Raw genomic sequence first — 19,428 nt, 5'->3', positions numbered from 1 at the left:
ATTGTATCGGATAAAAATACTTCAGATTAGACTTAAGGAACTTGACATCACTCTCATTAAAACAATTCAATTAAAGTTATTAAAACTGGTATAAAAAAAGCTTAAGAGATTCCTCGGACAATCTTACGTAAAGTTAAAGAACAATCAAAAACAAAATTTTACCATATATTTTAACATGTAATCCGAAAAAAAAGAGAATTGTTTGGCATAATTTAAACTAACATGGAAATTCTAAAACATGGTGAAAAAAAAAATAAAAAATAATGAACAACACTTACATCATGAAATGCACAATAACTGATATTTACTGGATTTTCTCAATCTAATTTATTGCCTTATATATACAAATAGTCAATCCTTCTGTTTGAGCCGGGCGACAACATGAGAAGGCAGGGCAACACGCCGCCCGACAACGCACCGTTTGTTGTATATCGTCAGCGACAGTACGACGAGATGAAAGTCTGACAACGCTATGTTTAGCGACAGCGCGACGCACAAAAGTGTTCCATATTGGCCACCATCAGAATCAATTGCCGCCTGAAATTTTAGGAAAATCATTTACATGTATTAAAGGGACTCCATTGAGATAACTTGACGTGTCAGGACTGGGAACATACTCCCGAGATTGGTGTACAATTTGATGAAGGTCTGGACAAATAACTTGTATGCAAATTTTCAGTTCATTTCCTCATTCCGTGTTTCCAAAATAATCATTTTTATTGCGCAAAGTGACCAGACTATGAAAAGCTGCTTTTTCACTAAAATTCGGCTAAAATAGCCCAGAAAATCGATTTTCAAGTTCAATTCTTAATATATTTCTATATTATTATTTGAAAGTTTTCCATTTTAGGTGTTCCACTTGATACTTTTAAGATTTACAAATTTAGGGTTTCAGACCTTTGGACTTCAGTGGAGTTCCTTTAAACTGTGATGTATCTGTTTTTACACGTATGAAAGTGTTATATAAAAATGATTATGTTTTACTTATTATCATCATTATATTAAGTCTTCTAAGTTTCACCATATTTCTTTTCTGCATGAAGCTATTTCGCAGTATCTACACGTTCCTTTTATTCTTCATTTCATTACAGATGCACCAACGTGCTTATCTTCCAAAAGCAATACTAGAAGTAGTTCAGTCGGGACAGTATGCAGCTTTTTCTATGAGTCAATGTATCTGACATCTTTTTCTATCTTGAATCTTCAGTACCACGGATCATCTGAGAAATGGACTATACACAATACGAAACACACTTTCGCATTACAGTTTTTAGATTTTTATATACCTTGCTCCGACAGTAAGTTACTCAAGTATGCATTTATTTTAAAATTTACAGGCAGATAAATAGGAATTACATGATTTTATTTTATTTATTCAAAAAGCTTTATAAAGTTATCAAATACAATTCATAAAATTCCAAGCTTGTTTATGTATATAATAAATAATTAAGGTTTATTTATGAGAAGTAACCCTTAGAAGTACAATATTCAAAAAGCGGGAAAATCTGAGCAGTTCCTTTGACGGGTTCTTTTAGTTGTTTTTAAGTTCCCATATTATGATGCGATAGGAAGCGTGAATAATAAATTTTCAATCCAACAACAAATTGGCCAATATAGAAAACGACCATACTTTTGGGTCTTTTTAAGGTGAAAAGGGGACTGCTTTATGTATTTATTTTGGGACATTAATGGGTTATTTTATAAAAAAAATGTAGATAGAAGAAATATACAGTTTGTGTAGGTTGCTTTCACAGCCCTCTCAATGCATATGATTTCAGTGCTGTCATTTTCATCCATTTGATAGCTTTTGTACTCGCTGCATTTAGCAATATATCGGACATATATTTATTACTTTCAAAGTTTGTCGGGTATCCAACGCCGACTTGTTAATTAACATTGACTTCAAACTGCTTCCCTTACCGCTTATTGTTTAAATTCTTTCTTGGACCTTTGGACTTTTCAGATCTATAACGCAAGCCTACAGAACGTCGGTGTTCACTCAGGAGCCCGTTCGTGCCTTGTCAAATACACGAACTTCCCCTGTCAGTAATGTTGGAAATTCGCCATATGGCTTGTCACGTTATAGAATTGTTCACATATTAGGAGAGATAGTATATAAGCGGCCAAACTCAGTCAGTAGTGCCGCTGATTATCTTGAAGACAGTTCATCACAAAGACTTCATATTTTACACAGTGATTTGCAATAAATTGTAGATGAACTATATGGATTTTGGGGTCACTGTGTCAAAGGTCAAGGTCATGGGCCTTGAATGTTAGTATGGTTTCAGCTTATTATTTTGAAAGCTATTCATCACAAAGTCGTTTTTAACTCAAATAGTGATTGGTCATAACCCCTATTGATTTTGGGATCACTCGATTAAAGGTCAATGTCACTAGGGTCTAAAATGTCAGAATGGTTTCTGCTTATTGTCTTGAAAACTTTTTATCACAAAGTCTTCATATTTTACATATTGATTAATAATGCTTTGTAGTTGACCCCTTATTGATTTTAGTATAACTCAATTAAAGGTCAATGTCACAGGTGCCTTGAATGTCAGAATTGTTTCAGCTGATTATCTTGAAAACTATTTATCACAAAGTTTTCATATTTCACATATTGAATAGCTATATGTAGTAGATGACCCCTATAGATTTTGTGATCATTAGTTCAAAGGTCAAGGTCACAAGGGCCTTAAATGCAAATATATTTTCCACTTATTAACTTGACAACTTTTTATCACCAAGTCTTCAATTTCACATATTAATTAGTCAAAATGGGGTCACTAGTTCTAAGATCAAGGTATTTATATTTTACAAATTGCCTGGTTATAACTAGTATGTCAATATTTTCTTTTTTCCATAACTGAACACTTTCATGTACCCATTTATGGCATTTTTCTATAACAAAATTGGCAATAATGTGAACCAAGGGCTAGAAGGGGGGGGGGCATAAGCACTCGACATTTATTTTTTTTTCTATTTATTTCAGATACAAAATTGATATTCATTGATAGGTATATGGAAGTCAAAGCCTTTTGTAATCTGGCAAAACCTCCAAAAATGATTTACTCGAATTCGGATAATGTTACTTTAGTACTGAATAGATTTTCCTCCAATGAAGAGCCGATTTATAGTATAAAACAACGTTTTAAAGCCTTCTACGTACTACTGAGCGATGATTTGTCAAACAAAATTGACGAGCAGTATACTAACTATAATGGTAATAGCTTTAATACTTTCAATTCCATTTCGATGAATTATATAGTTAAAATGTTGATGAATTAAAGGAATGAGATCAGGAAAATGTTGATGACTTAAAAGAATGAGATCAGGGAAATATTGATGATTAAAAAGAATGAGATCAGGGAAATGTTGATGATTTAAAGAATGAGATCAGGGAAATGTTAATGATTTAAAACAATGAGATCAGGGAAATGTTGATGATTTAAAATAATGAGGTCAGGGAATGGTTGATGATATAACAAGATTGTGAACAGGGAAATGTTGATGATTTAAAACAATGAGATCAGGGAAATGTTGATGATTAAAAAGAATGAGATCAGGGAAATGTTGATGATATTAAAGAATGAGATTATGGAAATGTTGGTAATTTAAAGAAATGAGATCAAGGAAATGTTGATGACTTAAAAGAATGAGGATGACTTGAAACATGTAAATATTATCAAGAAATTGTATATGAATTTTTCACAACGTAACAGTATACTGGCTTCTCATATTTTCGACGATGTAAGGACATTTCTAGTCGTAAAAGATGTAAAAATGAAATAAATGCATATTTTATATTACAACCAACTAAAATTATCCCTTTTGTTAATAATTTGAGAATTTAAATACAGAAACATAACGATTAACTTTTTTAAAGCTTGTTTTATGGGGGCAGCCATTTTGGGTTCCGAGAGAAATGTCGTCTTATATTTTCGACGATTTTCATTGGAAATCCAGGTACAGTGTGGCCATCAAAGTGTTTCGCACTGTTTAAAAGTAAACAACTATCAGTTAAAAAAACTTATTCCAAACAATGCATAAATTTTTTACAAATAAAATTTGTGTCCAACAACTGAATAAAATGTTAACTGCCGAAGATTTTTTAAAAAAAAAATTAAATTTTTTATATAAAATAATTGAACATAATAGTCTATTGTTCATTGGAGCAAAAAGGGAAAAGTATCATTCCTTCTTAGCACTCTAACTGGACTGCAAAACCTCTTGCAGATATTATAAACACCTTGCTCGTAAATATTATAAATACGAGATGGTTCATACTTAAGATTGTATTTTATAAAACTCTATCAAGTTCTTTGAAATATCTTGCTATTGTTTACGAGTAGCAAACTTTGCTCAGGTAATGTCAAGGCTAAGTTGTTTTTTTCACTTAAGTTCAGGCCATCTAACAAGAAAGCTGTATAACTATGTAATACTTAAGGGCTTACATATATCTTTAACCTTTTACCCAATGAGCATATTGCGATAAATGGCCGTTTCATTGAAAATCCTCCTGTAACAAGTTCACACTGCTATGAAACAATGAAAATTGCTTCAATACTGATGAATCTTGGCACAAATGTTGACTAGACCATAGCCTCTGTAATGGCATGCTCAGTCGTAGATTGCCTGTTACCATGTAAACGGGGGATGTCTCAAAATTGCCAAAAATTACTATTTTGCATTGTTTTTTTTTTCATCAAAACTGATTTCAATGTGCTACCCTTTCTCAATGAATTGAGATAGAGTAAAAGGCTTTTCATCGTCGGTTACTAGTTACCCTAAGATTGACCTGAGGCCATTTTTAGCCTGTCACATGTCCAAAACTGTCTTGGCGATGAGGGAGACTGCCGCACATCCCCCTTCTGGCAAACCCCTGATGTAACATTTGGATGAGGGATGGCGACGAAAAAGTGGTCCTTTTTATCCCCCGCTGAATATTTTCGGCGGAGGATATAGAAATAGTCTCCGTCCGTCCGTCTGACCTTCCGTCCTTCCGTCCGTCCGTCCTTCCGTCCGACATTTTTGTCCGGAGCATATCTCTAAAAGTATTTGAGTTATCAACTTGAGACTTCATAGGTGGATAGACCTTATTGAGGAGGAGTGCAGTGCACAAGAATGATAACTCTACCTTGCATGATTTTTGAGTTATTGCCCTTTGTTATTTTTCAAAATTGATTTTTGTCCAGAGCATAACTCCAAAAGCCTATGAGATATTAACATGAAATTCATATGTGCATAGATCTCACTCAGAAGGTGTGCAATGCACATGAATGATAACTCTACCTTTCATAATTTTTGTGTTATTGCCCTTTGTTATTTTTCATACCGAATTTTTCACCTGATTGGAGCATAACTCATAAAGTGTTTGAGATATCAACATGAAATGTCATAGGTGGATAGATCTTATTGAGGAGGATTGTTATATGTGGATAGACCTCATTGAAGAGGATTGCAGTGCACAAGAATGATAACTCTACCTTGCATGATTTTTGAGTTATTGCCCTTTGTTATTTTTCAAAATTAATTTTTGTCCAGAGCATAACTCCAAAAGCCTATGAGATATTAACATGAAACTTCATAGGTGCATGGATCTCACTCAGGAGGTGTGCAGTGCACATGAATGATAACACTACCTTTCATAATTTTTGAGTTATTGCCCTTTGTTATTTTTCATACCTAATTTTTCACCTGAGTGGAGCATAACTCAAAAATTGTTGAGATATCAACATGAAATGTCATAGGTGGATAGATCTTATTGAGGAGGAATGTTGTGCACAAGAATGATAACTCTTCCCTATACATTTTTTGAGTTATTGCCCTTTGTTTTTTTTTCATGCTATGTTGTCCAGAGCTTATCTCAAAAAGTATTTGAGGTATCAACTTGAAACTTCAAAGGTGGATGGATCTCATTGAGGAGAAGTTAATTTTCAAAATTAATTTTTGTCCAGAGCATAACTTAAAAAGCCTTTGAGTATCAAAATAAAAATTCATAGGTGCATAGATCTCAATCAGGAGGTGTACACTGCACAAGAATGATAATTCTACCTTTTCTAATTTTTGAGTTATTGCCTTTTGTTATTTTACATACTTAATTTTTCAATTCTTTTCTTTTTCTCAAAAAGTGTTTGAGGTACCAACTTTAAACTTCATAGGTTGATAGATTTTACTGAGGAGGGATGCAGCACACATAATGATAACCTACCCTGCATTATTTTTCAGTTATTGCCCTTTGTTATTGTCAGCCATTAGTATTCACATAGGTTTCAAATCTGTAATCACTATAGCCATCAGTTTTCATTACCAAAAGACCTCTTAAAATAGAATTATTCTGTTCTACTACATATACATTCTTCCAATGAGCAAACACATTCGGCAGGGGATGCCCATGTTGACATGGCTCTTGTTTACAACATTTCACAAACGAAAAACAGTGCTTGGGGACTAAATAGGGCATTTTTTCACTTTTTTAGGCCTCAAAAGCGGGGGGAGCCATCAAAACACGCATATATTAGGGAAAAGGTAAATAGCTAAATGCATGGCATAGTCTGAGGCTAGATTTATTGTCTCTTGTCTTGAGAAGCCATAACAATGTAATAGTGTTTAAATGGTCAGTTTAGAAAGCTTCCTGCTCTTAACTAAATATAATTTGGGGACTGAGTTTACAGTGTCACTGTCACTCTCTCCTTTACTCTATATTTTAGGGTTGTGACAGGCACATAAAACCTTGTAGCAAATCTCACTTCAGGCACTTCTTCTTCTATTACTGTCCTGTAAGCTTCATTCACGTGAATTGCTAAGTGCCTGTCCCGGATGTGGGTCTGACTCTGAAAAGAAAATGAAAAAGGAAGTTAATTAAGTACTCTGAACATTAAGCATACATCATGTTGTCAATGAACTTTTGTGAACACCATGTACATAAAATCTGACATGTCACATGACCATTGGGAGAATTGATGATCATAGCAGACGTATTAAAACACATTTATTTTTATGCAATAATAATCTCATTATTGTGTTTCTTAGAAAATAAGAAAATACACGTCAGAAACATGGTTATAATTGTTTATCTGTCTAATTTCCATGATTCTGATATTGCAAGCAAGTAAAAAGTCAGATAACTATAGTCTGTTTCATTAAAAATTGAAATGAACTTTTGCCCGGTTTTAATCAAGAAAATGAGGTTGAATAAAACTAAAACAATTTATGTAAGCAAAAAAGTCAAACAAAAGGTTTTTTCAGGACTTTTTTCGAAAGTGTCTACTTTTTGTAAAAGCCAATTTTGATTTCTTTAAAGCAATTATTTTTTGTTTATTTTGCCGTAACCATTGCCGAAGTACTCTTCATTTGAAGATGAATGGGAGAAAGCACGTGCAATGGGAGAAAGCACGTGCAATGTTTCTTAAATGTACATTAATTCTTTGGGTTGTATCATGATTATTTTACAAAACTTGATCTATAAGAAGCACCATTTCAGTTGCAATGCATAATGTAAAACTTAAAAAAAGAATAATAAGCAACAAAAACATCGAGTCACATGGAATAGATCAATAGAAATTGAGCTTGTAAGCGGAAAAGAATCCCTATTTTTGTTTTGGAAAATTGATCTCTTAGACGTCACGACATGTTTCTATTGGAAGATTCCTTCATTCAAGGTCCGTAGATCCGATTTTTGACTTTAAAACTCCTGAATGACACGATCACTCCTATTCCTAAACTTATGAACTATAGTTATAATTATATGCATGTATTTATTTTGTTTTAGATAACAAATAACGTGGTTAATTAAAATAATTTATATATATATATATTTTCAGCCGTATTAAAGCTTGCACGATATGAACAAACTGGAGGTAGGATTTTCCGTTTAAATCACCTGTCATCTAATATACACTAAAAGATATACACTTGTTATTCATAAGGCAAGAGTGTTACATTTATATTTCAGTGTAAGGAATGAGATAGATAGATTCATTTCAGTTACGCAACGACATAGTAAAATATATCATGATACCTGATACAACAGAAACAGAATTTAATGTATGAGAAATGAAACCAAAAACCACATCATATATAAGAAAATAAATAAATACAAATAAAGACAATTGTATCTCTTATTTCCATTGTTGTTTTCAAGTATTGATGGAATTGCCATAGATGCATGCAATACCGCAGTCCAAATTTGTAACGACAATTATTTACATTGAACTTTATATATAAAAATACAATTAAACAGAGATGATAAACATCATAGAGATATTTCAATATTAAGAATATAACTTTGACAACAATTTAAATTAAGAATTATAAATTTTAGGTTCTTTCCTTAACGAAGAAGGTTTTTTAACCAGACGCATATATTATCTGCAAATGATTTTGAACAATACACCTTTGACAATTGCTAAAATATTGCAACAACTTTTACTTGACCTCTTAAACTATATATATTTCATCCAAATCAATTTTTTATCAATCATGTAGTCCTATGCATTATATTTATGTTAAAATGAAATAATATGATCCTTTACATGTCTTTTTAGTAATGTCTAATACTGCTTCTCAAAAATACAAAGGCACAATAAACACAACAATAAGTGGTTTACCTTGTCAACGCTGGGTGGATAATTACCCTCATCAACACTTTTATCGCGATAATTATGCATACCCTGATAACAATGTTACTGATGCACAAAACTACTGCAGGGATCCAAACAAGAAAGGATATATTTGGTGTTTTACACTAGATCCAATTGTTAGATCTGAACGTTGTTTACATGAAGGTAAGCAGTCTTGGCCTCCGCCTACATTTTCTCAGGGAACTTAAAGGGAAAGGAAGCCCAAACTAGCAGAAGGTAGATTTGATATACTTCTTTACGTGGTACATATGGCATTAAATGAGTGTAACATAGTAAATATATAGTTTTGACATCGTAATTTTATATTTTGTCTGTATTTCAAATGGTCTTGGCAGGTACGTGTACGTGTGATATTTCTTACAACATGAAAATGTAATCAAAATGTTACCAGTAATTTAATGTTATTAAGTTTTTCTCCGTTTTGAAGCGTCTACTCGATCCTGCAATAATAATTTAACAAGATTTTATAGGATCTTTTAAGCCTTGGAAATGCATTCATCTTTATATTGCAAAAACATTTTTTTCATTGTCCTCTTAATGTTTGAAAACATTTGTCACTGGACAGTTATCTGAAGCATTTTATGTTCTGTTGCTTTTTTCAATTTGTACAAGTATGGTGATTAAGTATTTTACAATGAAGTCAAATACTCTTTGTTTACATTTAACATCTTTTATGATCATTTACTTAACATTAAGTTCTACATTCTTCACGCGATAACTTTCTTGTTAACATTATTAAAAACCAGCATTTTAATATATCAAAGTACATGTTTCTCCTTTCTAAAGAAACAAAAAAACTTTTTAGGTCGTTGTTCTTATGTATACCCTTGTAAAAATATCAAATTATTCAATTCATGTAATTTCTATAGAATAAGACTTAGAGGCAATATATAGTTTTAAAGTGTTTGACATTAAACAGACATACTTTTTATACAAAGAATGTTAATAATGGTTCGTAAAGGCAATGTTTGCATGTAAATATGATACAGTATAAGGCAATGAAAAAAAGCTCAAAGTGTTCAATTGACACATTTCTAGTCTTATTTCTAGTTCCAGGGTTGGATTTTGCGAAATCAACGTTATTAGCCTATAAAGGTAATTTCTATATTTGTTAAAAATTGTTTGGTACCAAACTTAACATATTTATCGCATTTAACCTGCATGTATATAGATGAGTTAAAATCTTACGAAACAATGATCAAACTTCAGTAAAAATTCTGTGAAATTAAGAAAAATAAAGAGATGGAAGATTTAAGTGATAATTTTCATGTCACGTGCGACTTATGACTGATTTTGCAGTTTTTTTATTATCTTTCTACAAGTAACTTACAAAGAAAGGGTTATTTTTGCATATTTTGATCTCTTATTGGTAATTTACATTGGTTGTACTGCCTTTTAAAATGTGTAAATTTTCTTTATTATTCACTTCACAATATTTTACTTTTAATTATACTCTTACGCTTGTCATAAAAATAAGCATGAATACCACTAATAGGTTTGTTGTAGAATCAACATAACAAAAGCATTAGTTATCTAAAATTAACGGACATTTATAAATATTAGTTATGAACATGAATAATTTTCTATTTTGTAAAATGTTGATTGTTTATAATTTACTATCTTCTACTTTACTTTTTAGTATTTCATTTTTTTCTGATAATCACCTTGCTTTCAAGGCGAGTTTTTCTTGACTTGTATGAGTCTATTATTTATTTATTTACTTTTTTGGGAGAGCGTATTCATTGGTTTTGTCCATAATTTAAAAATTCGACTTTGATAATGTTATTATATTCCAGCATGTTCTACAACATTTAACAAATGCTACAGTATTTTTTCTGGCACGACTGTATCTTGGAACACGGCCGGCTATGAGTGTTGGATACGGAAGTTAAGGCTTGTTTCCTTTTCGTCTTACGATGAAATGCATCTGGTAAAACAAATGCTAAGAAACTTTCGATACGTTGATGTAGGCAAAGACACAATTAATACTATATTTAAATATGATGAACCGGATCCGCATTATTACTCCCATATAGGTAAGCACCGGGCAAGTAGCCCAAATATGTCATTGTTTTCATTAACACGCTTTCATAGATACATGATAACTTCATTAATTCAGATAATATTATTTCATGCTTTTATGAGTAAAAAGCTATTTCGTCAAGCATATAGAGACTAGAAGCAAATATCTTGTCAATGCCTTTGTTGCATTTTATCAATTCGTCTCTGCAGATATAAATTATTGGCGTTTTTTTTTTTTTTTTTTTTTTTTTTTGGGGGGGGGGGGTTCATTTCAATAATTGACACATGTGTAGAAATTTTCTTCCAAAGTAATGTAGTAATGTTAGTCTTTTAAACGTTTTAAAAGTTCTGACACGGTGAAGGGATAGTTGTGGTTGTCAAGTTTTGTCTAATCTTTCATCTTAATGCTATTTTATTTTTAGAGACTGAATTATTCTATTGTACGATTTTGATAATTGATATCCAGAAGAACTGAAAATCATACTCTTGAAAGAATAGCATACATTTTCAAATATAAGCCTTCGGACTTACTGCAAGTAATCTCATTTCTACCTAGACCTACTTTAATAAGGCCCAAATTATGTTTTAATTTCTCATGTTGTTACTTTTAATTACTAGTGATATTTATCTACTTCAGGTTTACACAAGGTACGAAATGGTAGAGGTGTAATTGAGCATATGTGGGATAACGGCTCGCCTTCAACATTCGCGGCATGGTAACTGAACGTTTTATCTTTCATTGACAAAAACTATTAGTTTATTTAATAGTCTAAGAAATAATTCATTCTCTTAGTGTAATGAATTGGTTTGCATTTTGTAATGTTTCTTTTCAAGCTATGAAATTCATTATTAACATTAAATCTTCTTTTTCAGTCATTTGAACATCGAAACTGACTAGTACAGATTAAAGGCCTAAGCTAAATATTTTCAGGAATAGAGATGAACCTTCGTCCAAAGGGAGTTGTACACGTATGTCCTTCCATCTTGGGCGTTACAATGACACTTGGGAAGTTGAGGACTGCGAGAGAGGACTGGCCAAATATTTCGTCTGTGAAGAAGGCAAAACTGATACAACTATAAGTAATAAACAGTTATTACCATCGTTTTGTTATGATAACGCGGGTATACTGTAAGATTCTTGTTGTCGCTCTTGTCGCGAATTAAAGATATTTTGCAAAACGCAAAATTAGTTATTCAGAAGTATTTACAATGTTATTTCAAAATATATGTTTTACAGTATTTATTTTATAGCTGCATAGGAAAACATAATTTGCTTATGTCGCAAGATGTTAGTGCAATAATAGCTAGAAAACCCATATAGACATAATGGATCCCATCGTTAGATAACCACGGTTGAATAACATGTAACATAAATTGTATTCAGCCGTTGGTAAATTGAATCAAAACGCGTCGATATACCGCAACAGGTGCGTAAAATATCGACCATTTAAACATGTTCTGCAATTTTTATATTCTTCGACAGCAAAAGTAAACAATTATCAGAAATGAAATAGCAGCTCCAACGGTGTAAACCTATTTCACGTGTCTTGCCAATACAAAGGGAAGGAAATTCCCAAAATAAAATTAATATTATTTCTAGAACTAACGTTTCACCAAACGTCGCATAGAACGAGCGTTTTGATTGGTTTTAATAGCCTTAAAAATCGTGATGCAACCAATAAAAAGCTGTCTCTGACACACCTTTTATCGACTGGAAACCGGCGAAAACTCCCACGGCTGATACATGTTAATGGTTGGGCTGTGGGTATCCGGCGAAGAATTGATTCATTAAATAGAAAATATTTATGTTTGTCATCAGTTCACATCATTGTAAGTTCAAAAGTAAGTGTATAAAAAACTAGTTCATTTTGAATGAATATGCAACATTAAAATAATAAGTGAACATGTTTTATACATTTGTATATGTTTGTCGTACTTTATGTATTTCCCGGTCTAATATAATCGTTTAAACGGATTAAGTAGATTGACGTTGAGTATAGAAATTACTTTCGTAATTCTTGCTTATACGAGGGGTGTTCGGGAACCTTTAAGACTTCTGCTGTAGTTTGATTAATAATAAGAATTGAAAAACAAGAAAAACTCCATAAAATATGTAATTCTTTTACAGCCAGCTGTAAAAATTACAATGAAATACATTAAACAATAAGTAAATTACATATAAAACAAAATATACACCGAAGCATACCCAGAGCATGCTAACGTAACGTCAGTGCTAAATATGTAAACGTCAAATCCCCGATCGTCATATCGACTCAATTCTCGACGTAATCTCCATTCACAGCGATGCATTTTTTATGCCTCTTGACCCCTTTGTCGTACATGTCCTCGTACCAGAAGTTGCCGAGTGACGAAAGTATTCACTGGGTTTCAATCTGTAATTCCAACTCGGAATCAAAGCGTCGACCACGTAGCTGTGTTTTGATTTCCGGAAAAACTCGGAAACAACCGATGGTCCACTGCATCGCTTATCATCCTTTGTTGACTCTCTTCTGTTTCGTAACATGACGTGCCATCTAAATACTAGCTATCTACAGCATTTCTTTGTTGTACTAGATGCTTGAATCATTTTATACGTCTCCGTTTGTGTCTTTTCTACTCCTTCACAAAACTTGATGATTGCCGTGATTTCAACGTCGCCTATTGACGTCATTTTTCTCTTGATTTGTGTAAGTACCAGTGATGTTAAAACCGTTGTTATTCAAACAATTGTAACGATTTAATAGTAGAATTTTCAGGAAATGACGTTGACATTGTATTTAATGCTCGTGCTTTTTCGTGGCGTTATCCATTGTAATTTAAAAAAATTATTATCACTTAAATATATCAGTACCATTAACTTTAATACGATAAAATTGGAGTGCTCCGGGTATGCGTTATGAGGTTCCTATAGAACAAATTTCGAGCGGTATATGTCTACTCTTGTTAGTGAGCGTTTTTCTACATATTGCGCACATATTTAAATTACATTTTGTGAAATATGGACAAAAACGCACCATTAAGCAAAAAATACAGCAAAAGTCCTTAAACTTCCCGAACAACCCTCGTAAAATTGTTTTCACAAATTTGTTTTTTTTTATAGAAAAAAGCAATAACATGAAATTGAACTCAGTTATACTAAAAGATATTAGTTTTGTCTTATAAGTTCTTGTCCGTTTCTGTTGGTATGTTATTTTGTTTATTATTCTATGTCAGTTCTGCCTAATGATGCGCCTTTTGTTCCGCCACATCAATATAATGGAAAAATGAACATGACGAAATCAGGATTACCTTGTCGCGTGTGGCGTGATGCTTTTTTTGATTTTCACAATGTCAGCTATACGTATTACTTCCCTAGTGATCCCCTAGACTTTTACACAAACTACTGCAGGGATCCACTCAGAAAAGGGTATATATGGTGCTTTACCACAAATCCTATGGTTGGATTTGCAGAATGTGCTTTAAAAGGTTTGTTGTTTGATTTTTCCACAAGATGAAATTTCTAATAAAATACCTATGCAACAAAAAAATCAGCGATGAAAATATATCTTACAATAATTATATAATTATCTAATCGTGCAATCGATAATATGTGTTACTATTCCAAATTTACAGATGCATAACGAAATGATACCAATTGTTGCATATACGAATGCATAAGAGGAAATAAAGGTATGATGGTATATGCGTAGGGCGTCCGTGACCGAGTGGTTAAGGTCGTTGACTTCAAACCACTTGCCTGTCACTGTTGTAGGTTCGAGCTGTTTAAGTGGGGTCGGTTTTTACATGTGAGAAAGCTATCCAGCTAGCTTAAAGAACATCGAAGGTACTACTTAATTGTTCGTTTATGACTAAAATAATGTACAGAGGGTCACCTGAGGTCTTCTCCCCCTGGAAATTCGCCATATGACCTTTACTGTGTTATTGCAACGTAAAACCTCACAAAAACAAAGTATAGGAATGCATGGCGAAATAAAAGAAATTATACGCATCATTTTATCATGCTTACATGTATGCATCATTCAGGTAACGACGAGTCTGCCCCTCATTATTATGCTGGAAAATTGAGTAAAACAGCGTCAGGTAAAACATGTCAGCGCTGGGACTCAGACTATCCACATAAGAGAGACGACACTATTAAGGAAACCCAGTTCCCGGATGAGACACTCGCAGATGCGTCAAACTATTGTCGTGATCCGTTTCGCGAGAGTATTCTTTGGTGTCGCACAACGGATCCTGAAACAAATATTGAAAATTGTCTCTTTTTCGGTAAGTGGGATATTTTCTACTTCATAAATTCATATAGTTGCATTTATATCGAAGTCTAAAAAACATGGAGTTGTTTATAAACATTCGCACTCAACCATTTGATCGTGGGGGTTCATTGGCTCTTCCATTCCTTGCCGTGCGTTCAGCCTTATGAAAGCCGATATATTCTTCTATTAGTATGTGTTAATGGATTTTCGATGAACTTTCAAGAACAAGAATACGAACACAAAGAATTAAAAAACAAATCACATCCATGCCATCTGCTCAGATTCTACACTATTCGTTTTTCAGTCAGCTCATGTATTTTTGAAAATTTAATGATAAATGGTTTTGTCCGGATTTCAATTTAAGCTGGATAAATGTATTTAATGTATTAAGAATAGGAATGGTTAGATATTGTAAGATTTAAAAGCTATATATAAGATAAGTGATTATAGTTTCTAGTTTTAACATTTAGTTTTACTGCATATAAATCTGCTTGTAGAAACTGCATCAGACAGGTGTTTCTCAACCCTTTCCTCGTACGAAGGAAAACATAATGAAACATACACCGGCAAGTCTTGTCAATATTGGAACGATACAACACCTCACGATCACGACAAGTTTTCCGATTCACAGTTTCCAGATAGAAATGTTGAGGAAGCACAAAACTTTTGCCGTGATCCACACTCTGAAGGGTACCTGTGGTGTTTTACAACTGATCCAGGGACACGTCATGAGCCTTGTTTGTTTGATTGTGAGTATCTTCAGTGTTCACCTCTTTTAATTTGTGTACAGTAACAAACGGAAAAACCGAAACGAACATTCACATTCTACTATCAATCTTTCTTTTAAACAAAAAGTTGTGCAGTTCTAATATGACATTGTCTATAATGAAAGGTATGTTATACCACTAATAATATTTATAGTATCAAGTGCTTTACGTGCCAAAAATTTGAACGAACTTTATATGAGTGTTGACAGTAAGTGTGAGATACATGATCCAATATGACATATCTACATATAGCAGAAAGGAAATAAATTGTTCTTGAATAATGACACATTTCTGTTGCTTTTATCAATTTTTGAAACAATGTGCCCATCATAGACCGGTCCATATTTAAGTGTGTTGACAAGCTTCGTTCATGGCAGTCACGTTCAATCTGCTTAAATACCCTTCACAGCAATGTTTTCATAGTCAAATGAAAAAAATACCTTTCATAATATATTGTGCATCAAATTCAAAACTAAAAAGTGTAGAAAAATAATTGTAATGCACCTAAGCTGACACAAAGTAGATGAAGTAGAATGCTTGTTATAGTCATCATGGATTTATGTCTGACAACGTGAAGCGGACATGAATTTTTTGCCGGCAGTTTTGTTGTATTAAGTAGACATTTTGGAAAAAATGTGACTGTGAGAAAAATACTGCTTGTCAGTGATAATCTGCACTAAAAATAAACTAAATCGATTTAGTTTTAAATTCTGTATCGTTTTGTATAATCTTCTGTCTATTTTCTGTCTATTATAACAATAATAATGTTCTCCACAAATTGTATCCTTCTGTTTTCTTTAAGATAAATACCAGCTTAAAGATACAGGCAATGCCATTAATTTGCATGGAACACCATTTGTTTGTGATAACGGAATCCTTATACCATACGAACATGAATGTAACGGAAAAGTTGATTGTGCGGATGTTTCGGACGAGAATAATTGCACAAGAGGTAAACAACCAGAAGCGGGTTGTCCTACTCCATGAAGTGCAATGCAACAATTTCTTATAATTTACTTTTCATATTAACTTCAAGTACATACCCTCTCGACTTTATACGGCATTTAAAATAATTTCAATGCACATTGATATTTGACTTAATAGTTATGAAATAAAAGATATTTGATTTTATTGCTAAAATCCTGTATCCAAAATGACGTAATGCAATACATATTTAAGAAAGATGGACAGTATCTTATAAATGATTTGTTTGAGGATAAGTATACATTCAATGTAATTACTTATTAACTTATTGATCATTAGTTTTCCGAACATTATTCAGTTCAATTGAATAGAAAGTAACGCTACCAGAACTAAGTTATTGCTGTTAAGTTTCTTGCTCGGTGATATTTTGTTGTAAGTTGTTTCATTGTACTCTTTATTTTGGTGATATCCCATGATTTGTATGTTTTGGAGGCAAAAGACCATTATTTGGAGCATAAGTTTCTTCATCGTGTTAAATGTTCACAGTTTAATCAAATATTAATATGTGGCATTGTTTTATTTTCAGAGCAAAAATTGTTAACAACTATGATTATACCTAAGGAAGATCCTTTAATGTCAAGTGAAATATTGTTCCATTGTGAAAGTCTTGAATGGGTTTTGATTATTGCAAGATGTGACGGTGTAATAGATTGTATGGATGCCTCTGATGAGAAGAACTGTGCAATCAACAGTTCGTTAAACTTTTTTTGTCTAATTTACCGTTGTTATAAAATCTAATTTACCACTTAACTTTTCAAAGAAACTATAAGAGTAATCAAAAGACTTAAATAAAAGAGAATGTTCCCAGGGCCAGGGTAAATGCTAATTTAAATTTTAGTGATTCTTAATAAATAAATAAAAGGAAGGAAAATAATAAAAGTATAGTGTTTATATTGAACAGATTGCAGACAATATCCAGTAACGTATGTTTAAATGCATTTTTGCATACTCTGCTTAAGAATAATTATGTGTCGTTCGTAATAAGAAATAGTTTATTTCTTTGTTTGTCTACATCGTTTCTAATTTCTTCAGTTCTGCTCCAAATAAAATCTCAGTCGAAAACGTAATACTTTTCTGAACATTTTTCATGATAGGTCAAAATTCCAACTGTTCTCAATATCATTTTGAATGCTTAACTGGGGGCTGCATTCATATCAGTCAGGTTTGTGACTTTATTTCCGACTGTCCGGACTCATCTGACGAAAGCTGTGGTAAGTAAATGAAACTTAGTATTGCCGTGTCTGAATAATGTTAAAATGTTAAAATCAATAATGTGTTATTCAAATAAAACATTGCCTAATCGTGCCTAATAATGCATGGAACGGCACCTGAAGTATTTTTTCCCACCAGTAAAGCTGGATAGGCGTCACATGACCTCTATTGTTATGGTGCGACGTAATACCATACAAAATGCACATGAAACACATAAAAGATCACACAACGTACCACCAAATTAATGCAATACTATCACAATAAACAAATGTAACACATTTTCAAATTTTGTTCGTCATTATACTTCATATAATTGATGATGTTGATGCATAGATTTCAAAATAACAAGTTATCCATGTATGTATATTTTGTGAATTACTAAATTTTACGTACTTCCATAAACTTAAAACTTGTAAAAATAAATCCTCGTCCTAGATAAAAGAACTTAAATTGATCACTCGGAACGAACTGATATTAACTTTTAGAGGTTTATATTTATATGTAGTGGGCAACAATCATTGTTTTTGTATCTATAGATCATCCACTTTGCCTGAATACGGAATACCGCTGTTCTAATGGACAGTGTATTCCAGAAGAACAGAGATGTGACGCCTTTAATCAATGTATTGATGGGTCTGATGAACACATCTGTGGTAGGTCATTGTTGAATACATACGGCAACTAAGTTCAGTAACGGGTCAACTCCTTAGTTAACCCGTTAATGCCCTCAGGTGACGAATATTCTATGTTATCACTTATTTACATATCGTAAGTGTTATTATTCCCGGCTATACGCAAGTGTTGTGTATACAAAAGTCTGCATAGAAAATTGCTATTAACGTTTTCACTTTTATATTCTACTAAATATTGCATGATTCATTGATAGCCCACACTCATGGAAGTTTCTGTACATTTCAACGAAATAAATTGTTGATGATTAATCATATTTGGATTGTTTTTACAGTTTACTGTTATCTTTTAATAATAAACTACTTGATTGTCATTTTTTATTCTCACATATTACAGATATTTGTCATAATGGAACTTTTCACTGCGATAAAGTGCGATGCATTCCAAGTAGGCTAGTTTGTGATGATTATCCTGACTGCGAAGACAGGACAGATGAAGAGCGTTGTACTTCACCAGTATATTCTTCCTGCCACGACATTTGGACGGCAGGCTATCAAATGAGTGGACTTTATAAATTAGGTATGGCATTTAAGATTTATATTACTCGCATACCGACTTTTTACATGACAAATAAAGAATAAATGCATAATCTCCATTCACCGAAACAGAGAAACTAGATTACCAGTAGGATGAATGGGATATTTTTGAGAAAAAATTACCAGATAAACATCACTTATGATTAAGCCAAAAACAGTTACATGCCAACTTTTGTATCACTGCAATTATATAGCAAATTGATTCAATCGACAAAGAAAAGTACATGTATTTGTTTCAATTAACCGGTAACATAGAATTTTCTAAATGATTATACAATCGGAACGTCCTCGGCTATTATCTATAATAACCTCGGAAACAATACGG

At 32.6% G+C, this 19,428-nt stretch overlaps 2 protein-coding genes across 2 annotated transcripts; both read left to right on the top strand.

Moving 5' to 3' along the window:
- Nucleotides 1–10,444: 10,444 nt before the first annotated feature.
- LOC132746085 (uncharacterized) lies at nucleotides 10,445–11,839 on the top strand. Its single transcript, XM_060735155.1, has 3 exons — nucleotides 10,445–10,675; nucleotides 11,299–11,377; nucleotides 11,593–11,839. Exons 1-3 carry the CDS (start codon nucleotides 10,561–10,563, stop codon nucleotides 11,792–11,794), a joined length of 396 nt encoding a protein of 131 aa, XP_060591138.1. The 5' UTR covers nucleotides 10,445–10,560; the 3' UTR covers nucleotides 11,795–11,839.
- Nucleotides 11,840–14,659: 2,820 nt separating this feature from the next.
- On the top strand, nucleotides 14,660–17,598 carry LOC132746087 (plasminogen-like). Its single transcript, XM_060735157.1, has 5 exons — nucleotides 14,660–14,927; nucleotides 15,412–15,663; nucleotides 16,484–16,633; nucleotides 17,192–17,356; nucleotides 17,567–17,598. The coding sequence occupies exons 1-5, from the start codon at nucleotides 14,660–14,662 to the stop codon at nucleotides 17,596–17,598; spliced, it is 867 nt and encodes a 288-aa protein (XP_060591140.1).
- The last annotated feature ends 1,830 nt before the right edge of the window (nucleotides 17,599–19,428 follow it).

The sequence above is a fragment of the Ruditapes philippinarum genome, unplaced genomic scaffold (assembly GCF_026571515.1).
Source record: "Ruditapes philippinarum isolate M1 unplaced genomic scaffold, ASM2657151v2 ctg10051_1_1_1_1, whole genome shotgun sequence".
NCBI classification, from domain to species: domain Eukaryota; kingdom Metazoa; phylum Mollusca; class Bivalvia; order Venerida; family Veneridae; genus Ruditapes; species Ruditapes philippinarum.
The sequence above is the reverse complement of the archived record's forward strand: the minus strand, read 5'-3'. Positions and strand labels throughout refer to the sequence as shown.

Coding starts and splice junctions, on each gene's coding strand:
- LOC132746085 (XM_060735155.1), top strand. CDS start 10,561: ATGCATCTGGTAAAACAAATGCTAAGAAACTTTCGATACGTTGATGTA. Junction 10,676..11,298: donor GCATTATTACTCCCATATAG/GTAAGCACCGGG, acceptor TATCTACTTCAG/GTTTACACAAGGTACGAAAT. Junction 11,378..11,592: donor CCTTCAACATTCGCGGCATG/GTAACTGAACGT, acceptor AAATATTTTCAG/GAATAGAGATGAACCTTCGT.
- LOC132746087 (XM_060735157.1), top strand. CDS start 14,660: ATGCTTACATGTATGCATCATTCAGGTAACGACGAGTCTGCCCCTCAT. Junction 14,928..15,411: donor TGAAAATTGTCTCTTTTTCG/GTAAGTGGGATA, acceptor ATCTGCTTGTAG/AAACTGCATCAGACAGGTGT. Junction 17,357..17,566: donor GAAGAACTGTGCAATCAACA/GTTCGTTAAACT, acceptor TATATTGAACAG/ATTGCAGACAATATCCAGTA.